The sequence below is a fragment of the Artemia sp. Qi Xiang Cuo genome, chromosome 2 (assembly GCF_049724085.1).
Source record: "Artemia sp. Qi Xiang Cuo chromosome 2, ASM4972408v1, whole genome shotgun sequence".
NCBI lineage: Eukaryota > Metazoa > Arthropoda > Branchiopoda > Anostraca > Artemiidae > Artemia > Artemia sp. Qi Xiang Cuo.
Window position 1 is genome coordinate 27,981,634 of NC_142795.1, and position 21,512 is coordinate 28,003,145.

At 37.2% G+C, this 21,512-nt stretch overlaps 1 protein-coding gene across 6 annotated transcripts in view; it reads left to right on the forward strand.

Annotated features, from left to right (window-relative positions):
- LOC148955079 (uncharacterized) overlaps nt 1-21,512 on the forward strand; it is a 165,651-nt gene that overhangs the window by 49,099 nt on the left and 95,040 nt on the right. For all 6 annotated transcript variants that reach the window (XM_089100113.1, XM_089100123.1, XM_089100080.1 and 3 more), the window contains exons 8-11: nt 1,666-1,842; nt 7,973-8,203; nt 11,201-11,385; nt 18,930-19,062. In XM_089100113.1, coding sequence (XP_088956239.1) covers nt 1,666-1,842; nt 7,973-8,203; nt 11,201-11,385; nt 18,930-19,062 — 726 coding nt within the window. The remainder of the gene's footprint in view (nt 1-1,665; nt 1,843-7,972; nt 8,204-11,200; nt 11,386-18,929; nt 19,063-21,512) is intronic.

Here is a 21,512-nt window from a genome sequence, read left to right on the forward strand (position 1 = left end):
TATATATATATATAAAACAATTTGAATACTTTTGAAAAGCAGTTTTTTTAGGAAGAAGTTGTTTTTTTTAGAACTTCTTAATATCAAAGAACGAAACAAGATAGGAGAAAACAGATTGAAGGGTTATAATGTGAATGAAACTTGTAAAACGTCCCAAAACGCCTTTAAAACTACTGTTGCTAACTTGTCTTTAAAGTTAAATTATATTTTTGTTTCTGCTATGGAGAAAATTTTAGTCTTTCCTCTACACCTGGACGGAACGGATGATTGTAAAATTTTTGCGAAATAGATTTCGCAAAATTTTCTGTTTTCGTTATGCTAATGTACTGTTTTCGCTTTCGCTTCATTTTCGTTTCTGTTTTCGCTATACTGTTTTTGTTTCTGTTTTCTTTATGCTAAGGTACTTGTCTCTAAAGCGAGGCCATGAAGCGATTTTAAGGGGGAAAACGTTATAAACACAAACAACAAGTAAAACGGTAGGGAAATTTTTGAAGACGGTGAAACTCTCCAAACTCAAATAAGAAATATCAAAGATACAGAAAAAAAAAGTTACAGCTTTAAATTGTGACTCAAGCAGTTATAATGATTGTCCATCTTGTGGTGAAGCTTTAATCTGATCTTTCATCATTTTGCTGTTTGACAAAGACGAAGTTCAAATGAAGGAGGAACAGGCCATTTGAACTTAAATACGACTTAAATAGTCTGCTTCAAATAATTAAATAAGAGTGGTAGGGTTTATTTTTATTCGATAAAAATTTGAATAAAAATTCAAAATTTGTCTTTACGTTCTCACGCAAGCCTCTGTAGCCGAGAATGAAGTAAAGGAGAGAAAAGCAACACAATAAAATGAGACACACTGAAACAAAAAGAATGGCGATCTGCGGACTGTCGTTCACCACTCATTACCCACCTTAAGATAAACCAGAGGGAGATGCCACGTAAAGGAAACATTACTAACGTAGGTTTTCAACAAGACCCAGAGACATCTACTCTAATGGGGGGGGGGGTTAAGAAAAGGATGAAGAAGAGCAGTAAAAAAAAAAGAAGAACAAATCGCTTAGAAGTCAAAACTTTATTACAATTTATTGGAAGATACCCAATGAGCAACTGACTGACTGTGGCAGAGTATTCCAGTCAGTAAAATCATTAGTTCAGCTATGTGAAAAAAAAAAATTATTGAAAAGGAAATTTTCTTTCGAAAATTTTGCCAATCGTAAATAAAGAAATCAGATTCTAACTTCAATGAGAAAATTAATATACTCTTTAATTATCTGTTTTATTATCCAGTGGTTACAAAACAAATCATATCAGTTATCAAAACAGGCCCAAAATCTCTATATTGGTGTATCAAATATCGATCATGGACACTGGAAATACTGAAAATGAATAGGATATGAAATTGTGAAAGACTTCGTAGAACCCTGGATGGGAAACGAATGGTTTTAATACGGGTTTCAATCTGTTTAAAGTAAATCTTTGGAGTTATCCGAGCTTTCAGGCGATGAAATCCTCCCAAATAAGACTCCTATCTTACTTGGGGAATTGGTCACTAGTTTTCGTAACTTCAATTAGAAAGCATCAGATTTAGCTTCTTTAGACAAATATAATCTATGGCTCAGTAAAAATGCTAAAAAAAACAACTAATTAGTTGTTCTTTTATTTAAGGTATTGGCGACGATATGGGATATTGACAAAATTGACGTAGAAGACTACATGGATATTTACATAAGAAGTACTATTGCTAGAGAGATGTGGGATCAAGCAACAGAACAGTTTATTTACGGAATTCATGACTTTGTTCTTGAATACTTGAAACGAGAAGTACCTACAGAGGAGGTTCAAGTAAGTGTATAGTAGGTTCAAGTAAGTCAACATAGTAGCGTCGACCTAGTAAAGAGTGATATCTCTCGTGTATCGTTTTTCCCTCGTCAACTTTTCACGGAAGCGATAGTCTTAGAAACTTGAAAAATCATCCCTTCGATCGGAAATTGAAAGCTATAGTGTCAATCCATGCATCCGACCATGCTATATGATCCATTCTTCAAAGATAAATTTTAGAGGATGGGACATTCTGCATTTTGTTAGAACTGGAATACTACTACTAACAGCTCACTGCAGCACCAAGCCGCCTGATGCCAACGCAGTTGCGCATTCTCCTTCCATCCTAATCTATTCAAAGCTCTCTTTACCCCTTCTCACGAAATTCCAATATCCCTCAAATCCTACCTTATATCCTCTTCTTATCTAAATGGATGAAAACGTGTCCTGGTCATCTCGACCTTTCCCTCATTATAACTCTAGAAAGTGTGATAGAAGTACATTGAACGTACAGCTTGTTGTTTGATATATAGTCAGTCAAACGGGTACTCACAACTATCCTTACATAACTTACTTACAACTATAACCTACAATTCACTGCAGTACCAAGCCGCTTGAGGCCAACACAACTACGCACTCCTCCCATTCAGGGACGACCTGCTTTTCGTTTGGGTCCTAGATGGATGGCTCCAAAGGACGATCTTTGACAATCTGTCATCCGCACAATGTGCCCTAGCCATCTCAACCTTTCTGTCACTATAGCCCTAGAAAGCGGGATTGAACCATATTGTTATGACAGCTTACTGTTTAAAATACGGACAATCAAACTGGAACCCAAAATAATCCGTAGAAATTTCCTCTGGAAAACATATATCAAATCCTCCTCGTCTTCCGAGGCGTCCACGTATCTGAGCCATACTTGACCACTGTCATCACTTCCAATAATCTAGTCTTGGTTCGTAGACGTGTCTTTATATTCTTCCAAACTTTTTTCAAATGTGAAAAACCACTCCAGGCCTTGGCTATTCTACTTCTTAACATCTTCACTGCATCCACCATCCTTACTAATAATACTACCCTTGTCAGTGAAAATATCCACTTGATCAATCTTGTCATTAACCAACATCACTTCTTCACGTTCATTTATTCCTAGTCTAAGCGACTTAGTCATCTTAATATTAACTTTCATACTTTTTCTTGCACCCTAAACTCCATTTCTCACGCAAAAAATTACAAGAAGTGTGATTTGAGGTACATTACCTCTTTCACTCTCCCCCTTCCTATTCCACTACAAACTTTTTCTTAGATAGCTATGGACGTTGCACCTTCTTTGAACGGAAATCATGCAAGGGTTTTCAATCTCAATGCAAATATGAGCTAAGTTCAAGTTCAAGACTGGTTCAACACTAAAACCAGCTACTAAATATTACTATGACGGACTCACAAAATTGAGTCGAGGCTCAGGTCACAAAGATCCATTATCTTCATACCCCAAAAATAATGATATAGCGCCAATAGCCGCTGGGCTGTTTGCGCCCTCTCGGGTCTGGTATTTTGATATAGGTCTTGCTTGTCTTTTTTCCCCCGTATGCCGAAGAGCCTACCTTGGTAGGGTCAAGGTGACCACTATTGTTTCCCACATCCAGAGAACCCCACACGCCAGCTTCAGACTGGCTTTGGTAAGCAAAGTTCGTTCATCGAGAGAGAGAGAGAGGAAAGTCATTGACTACTCCCTGGCCATCAGTGGCAAGCGGCACTAGATTCTTAGAACCGGTACTAGCAAAAGAACTTCTTTCTCCCACGTCGAATTGAACCTTTCGTGCAGTTTTCTCGTGATTGAACCGTGTTTCATACGTCCAGGGGGATTGAATACTGGCTACAATCCATGCAGTCTCAGCAGCTTATTCCATAAAATGTCCTGCCTCATGGTCAGATACTGGCAGGATGACCAGTGGCTAGACAGTGACTGAAATTAGCACTAACAGGTCCCTATTTGTTTCTTCTAATCTCAGGGTACCAAGAGAAGATTATCACTGCTACTTGCTAAAAGAAGCCGAATCCTGAATTAGTGTTAACCTGACTTGAAATTGCAAGAAAGTTCAAACTGAGTCATCGGCATAACCAACTAGGGTTTGGAATCTAGCCTTCTCCGACACACAGTTGGATTTGCTTTGGAGGTGTTTGGTGTTTGGAATGAGAGGGGGGCACAAATTCCAAAAATATACTAAAGTTAGTTGAATTAAATGGAAATGAGCAAGAAATTATAAATAGATTGAAAAAATCTCGAGATTCTGGGAAGGGGTACATTATCCCAAATACCCCTATTCCTGTGCAGTTCCTCCTTGTTGTCGCTTGTGATGTTTCTAAATAAAATGCACATTCGTAAGTGCAAGTTGCGTACTTCTGAGATATCATTTGCTGATATCTTGCATACATTTCCTGATATTATCTTAAAAGATTAAAGTTTTTCAAACTTCTAGGGCGTACAGGCCATCGTGGAAAAAGTGGGATAGCATAGTAGCAATGCTGCTTGGGTGTTTTCATGGCCTAATGAAATTTGTCGGCAGATTTGGCAACTTCTGGAATTCTGTCAAATTCTGCTACTGGTAGCCTTGGAACGTTTTCCATACCCGGTACAGGAGGTGAATACATGGAGTTATCAAAATAATTTTAATGAGTTTTTAGTCACGATTTCTTGAAGAAAATTTTTGAACTCATGGAAGAAGATACCACTTTGATGAGTTAAAACGAGTATTTGTTATTGAATGATGTAGCATGATCGATGGGTAAAGGACTTGGAACTGTTAGCTAGAATCACAAATAATTGTTCCTACATACTTTATCAGGAATGAATGGAAAGCACTTGATGACCGTAATGGGCCAGTTGTCTTAACTCCAAAGCTTAGAAAGTTAGAAAAAAAAAGTAAGAAACGGGACTCTTAGAAAATTAAGTTCAGACAAGTAAAATATATTACAAATATTCCACCTCTGTTATTAGTGCTTTTTAACTTGAAAGGTGAGTCCCTGTCCTTTACAGCACCTGGCAATACCACTGTTAAAGCCGTTGACCACCTAGTTTGTCTAGGTCATCCCATTGGCTCCTCGCTATATCACGCCAGATCCCTGCTCCTGGACAGTCTAACACGACGTATATCTGCTTCTTATCCATCGATTGTTGCAGCAAAATTTCGATTCAAACGCCAACTATTAGCTAGCCTTTTCAATGCCGTAGCCCTCCCTCACACCTTATATATTGTTCCATTTTGGAAGCTATTTAATAGAAATGATTGTCTGAAAGTCCAGTACATTTCCTTTCAGTTCTCTATATATTTGCTTTGATTAACACCTTGGCATCGGAATTCTCCATTGGTAAAAAAATTTAAACTCGCTGACTTTGATCTTGCAATTTCTAATTTAATGCGAAGCATAACCGAAAACCCATTACTTTACAGATTGATTGGTATCATGCTCTAACTCAATAGTGTTTGGTACTTTTTTATGTCTGTTTTATGACCATATTTAGTTCAGTGATATTTAAATTTGTTTCTAATTCATGTTTTATTTTTGTTGTTAAATGTTGTTGCTATGACGAAGAGTTAGTGCAGTAATTGGTTTCTTGTTCATGCGTTTTCGTTTTTTTTGTTGTTGTTTTTTTTTTATCTGCTTCGTCTCATCATGTCATATGAATGGTGGGTGTTAAATAAAATGCCTAAATAAACAACAGTGTCCATAGTGCAAGTACAGAAAAAAAGAAAAGCACACAAAACTAAAAATGAAAAACAAAAACGAAAAAAATATCAAGAAGTTGAATGTCCAATTATCGAAAAACTAAAAAAAGTTACAAATTAAGAGCAGGACAAAAATTTAGAAAATATCCAAATATGCTTTTGGACTCTGCAATTGAGGCATTCCTATACAGGCTGTAACGAAATTTTAACAGTCAATTTAATAAAGATTACCTGACCATATTCGTGTTTTCTGAACCATACTCAAATTCCGAGGATATATTTAAAATAAACATGGATATGCTTTTTTCACTCTTAGCTAGGATCTTCCAAAATGGAAAGATGAAATATATATGAGGTACGAACTTTTGTATTACTCACTTTAAGAAGTGTTTTCTTATCAAAAATGGTGATTTTTCTTCTTTGAACGCTACTGGCATCAAGTCCGGTTTATTGACTGTGACGACCGATTACAAGGAATGGAATTTGGTTTTCTAAGTTGTAAAAATTGCGTAGAAACACATTGAAGTTTGAATAGCCCCATCTTTACTGAAAAAAAGTTTCTAATTTCTAATTTGTTTTAACGGAGCTAAGCTTAAGGGCAGCAACGGTCTATAGAAGCACCACAGTCTATAAATGCCTGAGAAGCACTTCTCAGGCATTCCGTTAGAGCTTTTCTCCTCTTCGCAAAAGCTTCAGCATCAGATAAGGAAATACTGTTTGTCCTCTTGATCATAAAATGACTCAGTTAAGATCATAAGATCCTGTAGCTGTGACTGGCTTTGCCACATTCTCTTTCACAATTTGTTTTTCATGAGAGAGTAGGATTCAAATACATAGGCTATTTTCAATAGTATATATATATATATATAGGCAGATCTATTCACCAACTCACCAATAAATAAAGTTAAACGATAAAAGTATATTCAATATCATAACCCCTGCAAGGTTCTATGGCGGGAATGCTGGAAGAAAAAGAGAAAAAAAAACTAAGAAGGAAAATGACAAGCAAAAACCAAGCAAGACCAGAGTGACATCTATAAACAGCACAAGCGATACGCTTGTATTTGGAATAAAATGCGCTGAACAATCAATTTTGCCACTTAATTGAAACAAAACATGTGTTCCAGATGAAGAAAAAACTGAGAAAACTTCAGCAATTCAAAAAACTAGCTTTTTGACTAATTAATGTGTATAAGCGAGAATTTATTGGATTAGTAGGCCTATTCACTAGCTTATTGTCACTTAAAAATACAAATACAGCAAATAAAGAAAAGAGGTTTTACTGTATACAACCTAGCTTTTGACCCATATTAAACATTGCTCCTGTTCAAAAACACTTATCCGTGAGTTATACCAGATAATTGATACTCTGTTCGTAAAATTGTGGCCGCTGAGATCCAATTTTTTTTTCTTTTATGCTTGGGGATATAATGTGTTGGGATATAATGGTTAGCAATGGCTCTCATGTTTTTGGGTGTTCTCTTACCCAATGCCCATTCAACTAGGATAGTAAAAGCCAAAGAGAGAGAGAGAAAAATCTCAAGATAAAGAAAACAAACGGGACTACGGCCAGTAGAAGGAATAGAAAAAAGTAAAACGACGCGAATATTTTGCCTATATGAAACAAGGCGTTTTCAACGCTAAGAAAAAAAATAATATAAAATAACTTAAAATTAAATAATATCTTAAACCAAGAAATAAAAAAACAATATCTATATATACAATTATTGCTGTTGTGATTGAGCACCTCAGACGCTAAAGTCGCTTCAGTGTTGTCATGTAAGCAACTCTATTTAGCTGTGTGCTCCTCAATCACAACAGCAACAATTTTATGTATAGATAGTGTTTTTTGCGAAATATTCGCGTCATTTTAGTTTGTCTTTTTGTTCTACTGCCCATAGTCCCCTTTGTTTTCTTCATCTTGAGATTTTTCTCGCTCTTTGATTTTGTCATAGCTGGCCAGTTCGGTTTTATATCTTTCATTTAACTAGGGTAGTAAGAGTTTTCTGTTGTTTCTTGTTGAAATACGAGCATGAAAAGATTTATACAATCAGGAACCATTGGCGCCCATAAGCTGAATTTTAGGGCGGGGGCTTAGCTGGTCTAATCGGCACTTCCAATGCTGTATAGTAGAAATCTCAAATCAAAAATATAAAATATAAATCAGCATCATTCAGCCAAGGGGGCTGGAGCTCCCCGCGGTCCCCCCTCCCCATATGGGCGCCCATGTCAGGAACACATGCTGGAGTTTTCATTTGGTTTTGTCTTCTAAAAATTCACGTTGTTTGAGTCACAATATTCTGTTTTTTGTCTTGATAGCCATGAATGACCTTACATTGACGTTATTAGAAAGTTGTGTCAACTGACAATGTATCTACATGAAGTATGTTTAATATATGTTTATATTCAGTGTTATTAATTTGCAGGCACTACACCGAAAAATCATTAAACGATATCAAGAGGGGCATAGGCCATATTATGAATTTCCTGATGACAACTATATTTACTACTTCATTGGCTACCATTTGGATCGTGGCGGCGAAACCCAACTATTTTCGGAAGTATATCTGGATATTAGATTTATAGCAGCTAAGCTTCGAGCCACTGGACCGGGTGATTTACTCAATGATATGTGCAAATACGAACGATACATTAGTGTAAGTTCAGTCTTGTGTGGTTTTTCCACTGAATTAAGCCCTTTTTTCAGCTGATTGGCATCACTTTTCTTAGTCTATGCTACTACACCCTTTGAAGAAAAAGTGTATATTTTGGTATAAAATCTCATCGATCTATACCAAAGATTGTCATTTTTTTATTTATTTGTTTAGTATTTATCAAAATATAAAAACTATATATTTATGTATGAAAAATGTAAATATACGGATTTGATCTTTAATAAAAACAATTTTCAAATTTGAAGATGCTAGCTTACTTACCAGAACACATCGTTCACAAAAAGCTTATATCTGAACTTTTTGAAAATCAGTAAAAAAAAAAAAATTCCAACATTTGTAAATTTATTGAAAAAGTTTAAATTGGGAAAAAAACTCAGTAATATTTATTATCAAAAAATGCTATTTGGTATGTACATTATTTTTCATTACAAGTTCAAATGAAAGTGCCGTTTAGGGATAGTTTTCTAATCTTAGTAGTAATTATTTCGGCAATATTAATCTGTCACTTTGAGCATCTTGGGGCTGATTAATGGGAAATGCTTGTCAATGCACTCCCATTTGAAACTTCTCTTTTCGCCTTCCTCTCAGGTATAATTAAATAAAGTCAGTCATTTTTTTTAGTCGTTTTCCTAGCCCCCTCTGAGACGCATTTTTTATTTCCATTTTGCGGGATGCTTAGTAGGACCGTTCTCTGCGTACGGTCTCTTTCCATCTGGGGGACACCTAAGCTGCCTAAGTCGTTCTTCGACGATACATGCGATGATTGATGATGTAAAGGGTCTCGTATACCCAGTGGAATTGAGTCAATCCTTTCATTTAAAGCCGATTTTGGTATTTTATCACCAAGCTCTCCCCTGAAAACCTTCTTAAACTGTTCTTTCTAAAGAAAAGTCTTTTATATCTTCTTCTTCTTTCTTCAGTTCGAATGTTTCTGGTCCATTATTACCTGCACTTGTGCTGTAGCCTAAAATACCCTAAATTTGACCTTACTTGGGTCCTTTCTCTCTCCCACATGCTCCTAATTTTAGAAAAAAAGACCTAATGTTTTAGCTACTCTACGTCAACAGTATTTGTACACTACCTAAATAAAGAAATCTGTCCACTTCTTCAGTCGTTTAATCAACTGCCTTCATAGCCCTTTTGGTAACATCCCGTGCTCCAAAATATTTTTTTCTTCCTTGAAGTTCTAGTTCCCCACTTTTTTTGCTTAACTACCATGGATATGACTACACTCGTCTATGCTTTTCCAATGTAAGGTCTAAATTGTCTACGTAACCTAAGTTATATGTGATCTTACCTTCTTACCTCAGTCTTGCGTGTCTAGCTTCCTCTCTTGTGTTTCAAGCAAAACAAATCCATGAAAGTAATCTAGACCTAAAGGGAAATGCCCCAGCTCGTCTTCAATTTTGGACTACACGGAACCGTATGCTAAATCCGTTCTCGTTCTGTCCGCTCTGTTAAGTCCGTTCCGTTCTTAACATACTCATTTGGAATTCAGTCCAGAGGAGGGATGTTATCAGTACCCTGTTTATTTGCTAAATGAAAAGTACCCACGACTATTTTCATACATTCTTCTCTCTCTGTCTTTTTTTTTCTTTTTTACTTACTCTTTTCATTTGAACAAACTCGTATCCAGTCTAATGTTCTTTGTTGTCTTATTTAGAAATACTTTCTTTTTTAATATAAATGCGTGTAGCATAAAATGAGTTCTTGCCGTTGGTTGGCAATTAGATTTGTATTGCGATAGGGTCAGTATTGTTGTACAACAGAAAACCTCATAATTGATGGGATGTAGAGATAGATTGAGATAGAGAAAAATATAAAGAAAGACAAAGAATTAAAGAAAAAAAATGCAAATGGAGAAGCTAAAATTGACACGTGCTGCACGCTATAAATAGAGAGGAAAATATACATGGTATTGTAGATTTTACAATTAACACGTTATCCATGTACCTGTGGAGTCCATAAGTGGGTTTGTGGCCATCGTAAAACTGCCGGCCCTCTTGTCGACTTTTTCTAAAGTAAGAGTTACCATTTCTTAATCTGAATCAAGGGGCTCTTCGGAAGTCAAACGATTCTGTTTGAAATGGAAATTCATTTAAAATGCGTTTTTAATTTTAGTTTATTATAATCCGAGGCTCTTTCTTTACTGGGTTGCTGCTATTACTGCAGCTATGGTGAGGAGGTTGATGTTTTTACACAACCTTTATCGGGTACATTATTCTACCTTTTACCCTAAGGTTTGGGAGACATTTTTTTACAAGTAAGAAATATGGATATTTCAATTTCGGCTGATTTAAAACAAAATGCGCTATTCGACATTTTGTGTCACACTAAGATTTATATTACGCCCATTCAACTGGCCAATCCAACTCAACCAGCCAGCCCACTCTATCTCAGACCAGCCCATGGTCACAGATGTCATTCAGCAACGAAGGTGGTGATATCTTGGACACTTGGTCCGTAAGAAAAATGATAGGATTCTGAGATCGTTCCTGGTCTCATATTCAATCTCGGAATCTGCGGTGAGGTCGACCAAAGAACACCTTGCGTCGCACCTACCAACGGGACCTCTCCAACATTCGTCCGATGGTCCAACCACAATGGAAAGCAATGAAAACGCTTGGACAGCAGCACACACGCGAGATGACTGGCGGCTCTTCGCGAATGGCCTGGGTGCCTCCGGTGGCACAGTAGGATCTAAGGTCTTAGGTAAGGTTATTCAACTGTGGACGGTTCTTAAAAGTGTTTTTTTTGCAATTTTATCAAGGCAGGATAGTATTTAGTTATAAAGACGTAACACATTTTCTAATTTAGCCAAATCCTGATATATGTAGCACTGCATCATATCCATAGGAATATTGACTTGTTTTTTTTACATTGACTTCAAATTGAAATTCCTGCATTTGTTTAGGTTTATACCATCCTTGGGAGAAGCCTCGAGAAATAAACACATTATCATGTCTTAACATATTTTAGGGTAATGGAAACGAATCATCCTATCAAGATTTCCTCCTATTCATCAAACATCACGGCTCTTACATTGCTCTGCATCCAAAAGTCGATGTTATCCAACTTGCTTTATTAGAGCCTATAAAATCTGCCGTCTATAAAAATGCTGTGGAAATAGCTCATTTAGACCCAGATAATTATTATGAGTGGTGGTGAGTTTTCCCTCTTTTTATGTTTTTTTTGCCTTTATTTCTTATTCCATGTGTATTTGCAACGATCCTATTTTGCCTCTTGTATTTTCAATATCACTTTAATAAAGATAACTTTGTATTATTCGTACTGTAAATAAACTCCCCTATTCTGTGCTATGCTATCTCCTATACTACCATTATAATTGCCATTGTCAACCTAGAAATAGTATTAGCCTTTCGTTCAAGTGAAAAATATAGTTTTCAGTAAAATAATATTTCATGCAAGCTTTCATGCAGTTAACACCTCTTATTTTCTGAGAGGATTATCTCTTGAAGAAACCAGTTTTTGGCTATATTGTCTGTCAGGCTGTGTGATTGAACTATTTGTACTATTTCATTTGGATTGAATTATTTCATTTGGATAATTAGAAGGTGTTTATTGGAAAGTGGGGGGACTTAAAAAAGATCCCCTTGCGGGTAAGTCATTGTTTTGTGACTTTACATTGAGATTTCATTACGCGTGTACCATCGATGGCTGAAAGTGAAAAAAATATTTTCAATCCGTTACAGAATTTTGTTACAAGAACACTTGCCGACGGACTAAAATTGAAGTGTATCCTAAAAGCGTGTGTTGCTTTCTATACACATGAAGATGTTATAAAGGCAAAGTGAATCCTTCATACTGAGTTGAATATTACGAATCGTCTTGTGACCTACTCTAAAGATGAAGAAAATATCATTGAAATGTGCAAAATTCTAGTTTCAGCTGCGAAAAATAATGTGAGCATGCCAAAATTTGTCATCTTTAACCCCTGCTCGGTTCCGGTTCTCGGAGATGCGGTGAATGCAACAGTTACTGCGAAAGTAAATGAACTCTCTTGCAAGCTTGATAATTTTTTAGCTACCCAGTCCGCTCCAGCCACCAGTATTTTCACAAGCAGTCGTAGTGCACTTGAAACGTTCATGCCCAGAAACTCTACCTATTCTGTTGTCTTGAAAAATCCCCCCCAAGGAGCTCAATGGCCCAAATGACCGGAAAGCTTTCATAGACAGTTTCTGTGAAAATACAAATGACATTAGTGAACTTAGCAAATCTGCAAACGAATGGGAGCTTGTGGTCAGGTCGAAGGCTGCAGCAGTGAAAATCGTTGAGAAAGCGAAATCTTCCCAGCCCGATCTCAAAATTACTGTTCGAGAACCCCTGCACATAGCTGTGCTTCGAAATGTCCCTGAGGATATAAACTGTGAAGGACTAAAAAATCTAATCTCTAATAGTACAAAGACTGAACAGTGCGGAAGATCCCGTTCTTTCAAAGTATATTTTGACACTTTCAGTGAGCTCCAACAATTTCTGAGTATTTCGGTGATTATCGGCTACGAGCGTCTATCTGCTGATCCGTTTAAGTTCTTCCCAAGACGATGCTATAACTGTCACAAAATCGGTCCTCTCACTTATCAGTGTACGGCTGAACCCTTATGCTCTAGATGTGCCTCAAATGAACATAGTTTTACGCGAGATGAGCCATGTTCACAGCCGACATTCTGCGTTGAATGCAGAATCGGCAGTCAGACGTGTTACAGTGTAAAATGTTTCTCAAACAGTAATCCACAAAAGAAATGGCATCTGAAGCTTTTACAGTTGAATGTTTATCGTGGAACATTAGTGGCTCGTTGGCAAATAAAATTCCGATCTTAGATGTTGTTTTTGAGCAAAATGAAGTTGTCTGTTTGCAAGAACATTTCGTCACAAGCCGCAGTAAAAGTATTCTTAGTTTTAATAGTTCAGTATCGGTTTATTCAGTTTCAGCGAAGCAGCTAAGTGGAAAAGGGCGACCCTCCGGTGGTATTGCCACTTTTGTTCGTTCGACTCTAAGATCTAGTGTATTTGAAGTCAATGATAGATTTCTGGCGATTCGTGTTGAGGGCTGTGTTTTTATTAATGTATATTTGCCTACAAATTACCATGATGAGCGTTCGGAGCATGCTTTTACTTATTCTAATGATAAACTCGGCCAGTGTATTAACCGTATTAGATCCTTAAGCCTTCAATGCATATTAGTTGGTGACTTCAATTGCGACTTAAATGAACCGCTCTTATCTACGTCTTTACGTTCTACGTTGTTGCTTAGTATTTTTGGAGACCAGTTTAACCTCAAGTGCAAAGATTTAAATTTTACACACGTACCTACCTCGATGTCTACATCAGATCTCGATCACGTCTTTCCGTCCGAAAATCTCAGTACTTTGCCTGTCAAGGTTGTGCTTGATTTTAAAGCTCTCTGATCACTTACCAAAACAGTTTTCAGCCGAGATCCCTTGCCACAGCTCCGATACACAAACGCAAACAAATTTAAAAACCCCTCCTAGGTCTCGCCGTGATTGGCGTAAAATTAACCCTGTTTTATTTCAAGAAGAAGCTGCCAGAATCCTTAGTAAGATCCGTGTCCCTTTCCATCTTCTCTCTGGATTAACTGCTCTTTCAAGGGAGTAAACACAACTGTCAGTTGACTTTTATTGTGCAGAAATTGGCCATGCCCTTCGCTGTGCTGAAAAGCAGCCGTCCTTCTAAGTAGACCTCGTCATCATACCCTTCCTGGCTGGTCTGAAAATCCAGAGTTAGTGGATACCCATTCTAAGTCTAAATTTTGGCTTCAACTTTGGGTTTCTTGTGGACGACCCCGTTCGGGGGTAGTCAATTCAATCGCCTGCTCACAAAAAGAAAATTCGCAAAGGAGCTAAAAGCTCACAGAAAAAAGATGATTGATATCGAATCTACACGGGCCAAAAATAGTCCTTCTCTCCTTTGGCGTTTTCTGTCCTCTAAAAGTGATGAGTCTTTGTCCGCATCTGCTATCTCTGATTCTGAATGGTATGCCTACTATGAGTCAAAATTTTGACGCTTGACCCAGGCCTCAACGAAAGATACGCAGCTGAGCTGGACGACTTCTTAGCTAGTTGTCCTCAGGGTGATTATCTTGTAACAGAGGGAGCTGTATGTAAGGCCATCTCCCACTTAAAACCTAAAGAATCTTTTGAGATTGACAGGATCGGTACACTCCATCTAAAAAGTGGTGGGCCCACTCTCATCAGTCATGTAATCCTCCTGATGCAGATAATCCTCATTCAGGGTATTGTCCCAACCACTTTCTCAATTGGAGACCTTACGCCAGTTCCTAAAAAAGAAAAGGTTACCATGCAATGCTCCTCTTTCCGCCCAATCACGGTTGCTACCTCTCTCTGCAAGTTATTTGAATTTTTATTCGTAGATGAGTTTGAAAAACTGTGTTGCAGTCCACCAAGACAATTCGGTTTCCAACGCGGCATTGGTTGTTCGGAACCGCTCCATGTCATTGCATATGAACTCCTGGCTGCACACGAATCAGAAGAAATTCTAGTGATCAGGGACTTAGACCTGCAGAGAGTGTCTGATCCATTAATTAATGCGCTTATTTGGCCAAACGCAGCTAAAAGAGGAAGAAACCCAAATATCTTCCGGACTTCCCGTGATCTTTATTCTCGCCTTCGCGTGCGACTCAAGCTCCCTCTCGATAAAGGCCTTCCGCCAGCCCCGCGGTCAGCTTTGATACCAGTCCGTAAAGGTGCCCTTCAGGGAGCAGTTTTATCCCCAAATATCTTCAACAACTACATTATTGAACCTCAAGACAGCTGTCCTTCATCATGCATTCTCAGTTCCATTGACATCTCCATAGTATGCTATACTGATTAGCTGAATCTCAGCCGGACGCTTAACTGCCTTTTAGAAATATTTTCATGTCTGTAGTCCACCTACAGGAAATTCAGTCTAAGATTTTACTTCACAAAGTTGGAAGTCTTACTTTACAATCGGAAGAATGACTCTCCTACTAATATCACACTAGGTAATTGCTCAGTAAAACCAGCTGATAAAATATTATGTCTGGGGCTGCCAATAGGCTCCTCATTACAGCATACTCGCTCCCTCCTGATCTCACATCTTGAACGGCGAATTTCTAGCTTCTATGCTTTGAACGTTAAATCCACTCTGAGATTTAACCGTCCGCTACTGGCTAGTATTTACAACGCTACCGCTCTGCCACATATATTATATGTGACCCCTTTCTGGAATTTATTGGCAAACCGTGAAAAGTCAAAAATCCGCTCTTTATCTTTCTGTTTTGCAAAGTACCTACTAAAATTTCCACCTTGGACAAAAAATAGTTTTCTGTTTCGGCGCTACAACCTAGCGGACCCAAATCTAGCTGTTGAGTCACTTATTAGCCGGCAAAAAACAAAACCAGCAATTCTAAAGCACGAGTGGGCAAGTTTGCTTCTTTAATTTTCTCTCTTGTTTCCTTTTTTTTTTCTTTTTTTTTTCTCTCTCCTTTCAAAAGTTGTTGTCTTTGTTGCTATTTTTGAAGAAGTTGTTGTTTCTGTTGTAATCTTTGAGTATGTTATCTTTCTGTTTCCACTTTTCGTACTATTTTGAATATTATTTAAGAAGTTGTTGTTTTGTTGTTATTATTTTTCTTCCTTAGTATATTATCTTTTTGTTTCCTCTTTTCGCATTTTTGTATACTCTGTCATTGTACATTTATTGTATACGACGGGTTTTCAATATATATTATTATTATTATTATTATTATATCCATTTGGCAGAGTAAACATAAAAAAAAAGAAAGAAGAAAAGCGCTTATTATGCAATAATTTGTGAAGTTTTGTGTACTGCGTCTAAGATCATACTGAAATTTTGTTGTAGTTGAGGTATTAGCGCTCAACAGACTAAATTTATGATCATTTTTTTAATTTTACTTAATTATGAAGAAATCCTTCCAATTGAAACCAGACCGCAAATATTATTAATGTGCTGAATTTTGGCAATGGTTTTTTGTGTAGGGGGCTTGCTTACTTGGTTATTCTTGAGGGGTCTGTATTTGACATGCAAAAACAACTTGTTTATAACACGCCCCCGTTCTTCTATCATTCAGTTTTATAATGATGTAATTTAAATATATTAACCGTACAGCACCCACTGTTAAATTCTAGAAATAGCGATTAAACTGATTATAAGTTGGAACTTGGAGTTTGCCTAACGAACTGAAAGGTTCCTTGGCACTTATTTTTGTAATTTTGTTTGTAAATAAAATGGTGCTCCTGAAAAAAAAACGCTATTAAATATTAAACATAAACACATTATACAAATCTCCCATTTCTGTGATATTCAATCTGCTTCTTTTTTTTAAAAGGTTTTTAACAAACTAAAACTTTTTTTCCGACAAGACATGACAAGGGAAACGCTATGAAAAGCTTTATCCTAATTCCCAAAAGTCCAGGATATTCTTTGGGTATTTTTTGGCTGCACACAAAATATTTGGTATCTTTTTTAAATGTCACCTTTGGCTTCTCCATAGCCCTAAGCTCGAGTAGCTCCTCTTGTAGTCCACTTCCATTTCATCACATGGATTTATGATCCATGGTGGTATTTCCATCCTCAGAATGTCTTCAAATCTACAGTGCCTAAATTGATAGATGAGGGTCAAACCAACATTTTAGTTCTTCACAATCTAAACCAATGAAATTTTCGTGGACTCCCGTTTATGAATTGTGAACCCCCTACTTTTCGTTAGGCCACCGTAGACCCCCTGTCGAGTCCCGCTTGGCTCCTGGGGGTCCACCAGGATTACTTTGGGAATCACTGCCCTAATCAAATTTCCCCAAAGATATGAACTATCCAGATCGTTTTCAGGACAGAAAGTGCTGGTGTTCCAATTTTCAGAAAAAAAACTACGGAGCCGTTTTTGAAAATACGAGAAATAATCATTGTCGCTTAAAGAGTGTAGATATATTCTCCCAGGAAGCACGTTTTTTTTTTTTTTTTTTTTTTATTATAGCAGTGATTTAGTGGAAGATGCGCGTCGGATGAAGTTTTTATTCTTATTTTTCTTCTCTTGTTTGATTATCTGAAGACGCTATTGCAAAATCTTTGTGCAATTCCAGGTCCTGCGGCAGTCAGATCGAAGTCAGTATTACCAAACAGAGGTCAATCCCCCTCTTCTACCACAGAGTTAAGCTTTTAATCTCTTTGTGTATCAAATTATGCCAAAAAGTAGCGACGGGGCCTGTCGGGTGACGGCCACCCAAAAGAAAAAAAACGTAGCGTATACTCTTTGTGAGTACTGGAGAAAATATGTTTGCACGCTTCCCCCCAACGCGAATTCCAAAGTCTCCTACCCCCCCCCCCCAGGGAAAAGGTTCTGGAATTTCAAAATTCTACTCACCCCTTATCTTTGAGACAAAACAAGGGAGGCTTATCAAAATTATGTGTAAAATTCATCGCCATTTTAATTAAACCGAGGCTTTATGCATAATGATAAATACTCGCTTGACTTCAGCCTTCAGGTACCTGTTGCACGAGGTCCTGTGATTTTTCTAAAAGCTGATCATTAAAAATTTTCTGGGAGTTGCGGATTCTTCCCAATTACATAACTAGAAGATAATTGCAAAATCCCATTCTTGCTTTTCTTCTCTCTTGTTTTTAATTCTTTATATAAGTAGATGATTACGATCATGAGATCTTTGGGGAATTAGTGTCAATCTATTTTTAATTACGCCCATGTTTAGGAGGAATGGTTTAGAAGAGGAATACGAAGGGAAAAAGAAGAAGTTGTTTTTTAGTTGTTAAGCCAAATTTGATGAAAAACCTCCTGGGCTTTTCTGAAAAGGACTATTAAGATTACTTACATCTGGCAAGTACAGCAAAAGCTTGTGTAATTTAAAGGGATAAAGTGTCAGAGTCAACCAAAATCTAACGCTAAAGAATAGGCTGGCTATTAATGGTAATGAAAAGAAAAATAGTGAAGATTTTATCCAGCAGAGGAGAAAAAGAGCTGTGGGCAAAGAACTCTGATTTGTTGCCATTAGTCCAAGGAAAAGTATGAAATATCAAATAACTGAGAAAACTTCAAGTCGAAACTGTGTGAAACTGATACAAAAATAGTACAATGGTATAAACGTAAAACCGGCATGGATCGATGGGAAACAAAGTAGATGCAGACGAAAAATCCTTTTTTGACTTTGTGCTTTCTTTTCGTTTTTTTTATTTCCTTTTTATTTCCTTTTTTGGCTTCGTAATTCATCTTTTCTATGGATCTTTTGCTTATTCTTTTGTTCATAACTGTTGAGTACTTCTTTTTTCACTGTATTTTCTTAGTGTCTTTTTTTTCTTTTTTCTATTCCTGTTCTTCTCTCTTTGGAGAAAGGACCTCGACACCAGTGGTTCGAGTCTTGGTGTCGCTGGTTATTTGGTTTGGAACGGTGGTCGTCGGATGATTTGCCCCCAACCACGCATTGCACTCCCGGCCGAAGGCGTCGAATCAGAAGATCGGTACCTGCGCAGCGCAGACCATTTGTCAACATGCGAAACAGTTTTTTTTTCAGTTTTCTTTGGAGAGGTCTTTGACAAAGATTCTGACTTCCTCGTTGTTTGATAACTGACTGAACATTTGGCTCGGTTTTTATTCTTGTATTTTGTTTCATTTTAACATCGCAAATAGCGAGAAAATTTAAAAAAAAAATGTTTAATTTTTCAGCAACAGGGAAGATGGTAATGACAGCCATTGCAAGTACCTTGTCAGTACAATGGCAGCTGGAAATGTCACTGCTGTTCTATTAACGAGGGATGAACGTTGTGTTTTAGTTGCTATTAGTGGTGGTCCCATTAAGGTATCATGTTTCTATTTTTGCTCAATCTTTTTTAACAACTTATTTTCTTGTTATTTGTTCAAGTGGACTTGACTGCGCTGATATTATTAAAATTTGTGTTTTGTGGACTTAGAGGACGAAGTTTTAAGGCTGTATTTGAAAGGATGAAAAGAAAGAAAATTGAGAGAAAGCAATAATCATGTGAATTATTAATGCTGCCACTGCTAACAGCTCCTCTTAGCACTAAGCTGCAGGACCCCCACACTATACCTACTCCGCTTCTATCTATACCAAGTCTCATTCTTTATTCCGTCCCATAAACTTTTGCTTCTTTGAAGAAAAAAAATCTAAATAACCCTTTCTGAGGACATACTGTTTTTAGCTTGGCCCTAGCCTGATTGCCAAATAGTCCAGTTTTGACAAAAGATAATTTTCCTTCCTTAAAATATGACGAAACCATCACCAACTTTTTGTTGTTAAGAGTTATTAAGTGGAATGGAGCAGTATTGTTTTATACTATTATTATGTAAGGAGTAAGGTTATCATCAACGCTCAGTAATAAATTGAAACGCGATCTTCTTTTGGTTCTTGAACGGGAGTTGGTTTAATAAAAAGAAATGTCTGACTAATTCAAGAAAGTAAAAATAGACTACGCTTTTCAAATATATAGATTCATGAAGGTTGGCGTGAGACAAGAAGAGGATGGCTGTAATGCCTCAGCTTTAACATAGAACATCGAAACATGTTTTGTGGCAAGAAAAAAGGTAAAAATTGCACTTTGCTGTACCGTCATTCCTTTTGCTCCTTAAAAAGGATCCATGTATTTTCATTTATGATCACATGAGGCCAGCAAGAAAAAAATTTATCCAGACTCTTTTGTTGAAAAGGGGCCAAGTGTCATATTTTGTCCTCCAATCATATAGATGGCAAATTCTTACATGGTCTTTTTTCAAACAAGGTGGTAGCTGTGTTCCTACTGAAAAGTTTGTGTTGGATAGGGTGGGGATAGTGGAAGTGCAATTGGTAGACCTTGGCTGTGTTATCATAGAAATTCAAAATCTTTGGTACGATTCTTTTTCAAGCAAAATGCAACATACCTATAATTCTTCTCAAAATTTTGTATCGGGAGGGATGGGGACTAGAGAGGGGTTTTGAAGGGGTTCACTGTATTTCAAGGTTCTAGGGGGTCAAGGGCTCTCTTCATTGAAATAGATTGAGAATTATGGTGTGGTTATGCTTCAAAGTAGGTACAACATATCTTCTTTTCTGCTAAAAAGTTGACTGAGAGGGTAAAGCACGATTCCGGTTTTAGCAAGGTGTAATATTCCTACCATTCTGCTAAAAAGTTGATATTGGGAGGGATGAGGAGTATAGAGGGGTATTAAAGGGGTTGAGGACTCATTTTGATCCTACAATAATACGGATAAAAAGTACTTGCATGATTCCGTTTCAAACAACTGCAATATTCCTATTTTTCTGTCAAAAAGCTAATGGAGAGAACAAGAGGTATTGGAGGGGCCATGGGCGTATTTGTGTCTCGGATCATGCAAATCGGAAATTGTTATGTGTTCTGATTTGGAGCATAGTGCAACATGCCTAGCTTCCTGCTAAAGCGATGTAGGTAAAAGAGGCGAGGGCGCGGGAGAGTTAAGGTTTTGGTTAAGTCGATGTTGTCCCTGGATCATACAGATTAAAAACCAATTATTAATAATCCCTGGTCCAAAAAAGATGGGGCACTAGTAATATGAGGTTCAAATAACTCCGGTCCAAATATGAGTGGGAAACTCCTAGCTTTTTGCTAGAAAAATGGCGGTGGAAGGGCTGAGAGTTCTTAGAGAGGTCATGGGCCAGCTTAATGTCTTCAATAATATATACTGGAATTATTGAAGGCTTCCAGTTTAAAGAAGGTACACCCTGTCTACCTTAATGTTGAAAAGCGGGCTTTGGTATTGGAGAGTCCTTTAGCCCATTTTGCTTTTCCAATCATAAATATTAAAAATTCGGTACTTATCTGTTATAGCCACCACTCTCAAGAAGTGAAGTTACGTTAATCCTAATGAAATATACCTAAGTATGATGAAAATAAAATACTTTAGTAAGAAAATTATGGAAACTACAACAGAGATTTCTGGAAATCGGCCCCCCCCCCAGAACGCATTACATTAAATGGTTTCTAACCTAACCAAAATACCAACTAAAATAGTTGGTATAAAAATACCAACTAAAAGAAGTGTATATACACTCTTATGCTAAGCTGCAAAAACTACAGAAATAAACCGGTTCTGTCAAACCAAGAACTTGACTGTGGTGGCTATAACAGATAAGGACCAAAAATTCTTTTATGATCCCAGTTCAAACAAGGTACAAAATACCTACCATTGTGCGAAAAATTTAGTGTTGGGGGGAATGGGAAGCCAAGAGGGGTATTAGAGGGGCCGATGACCCATTTTGATGCTGCAATAATAGAGATT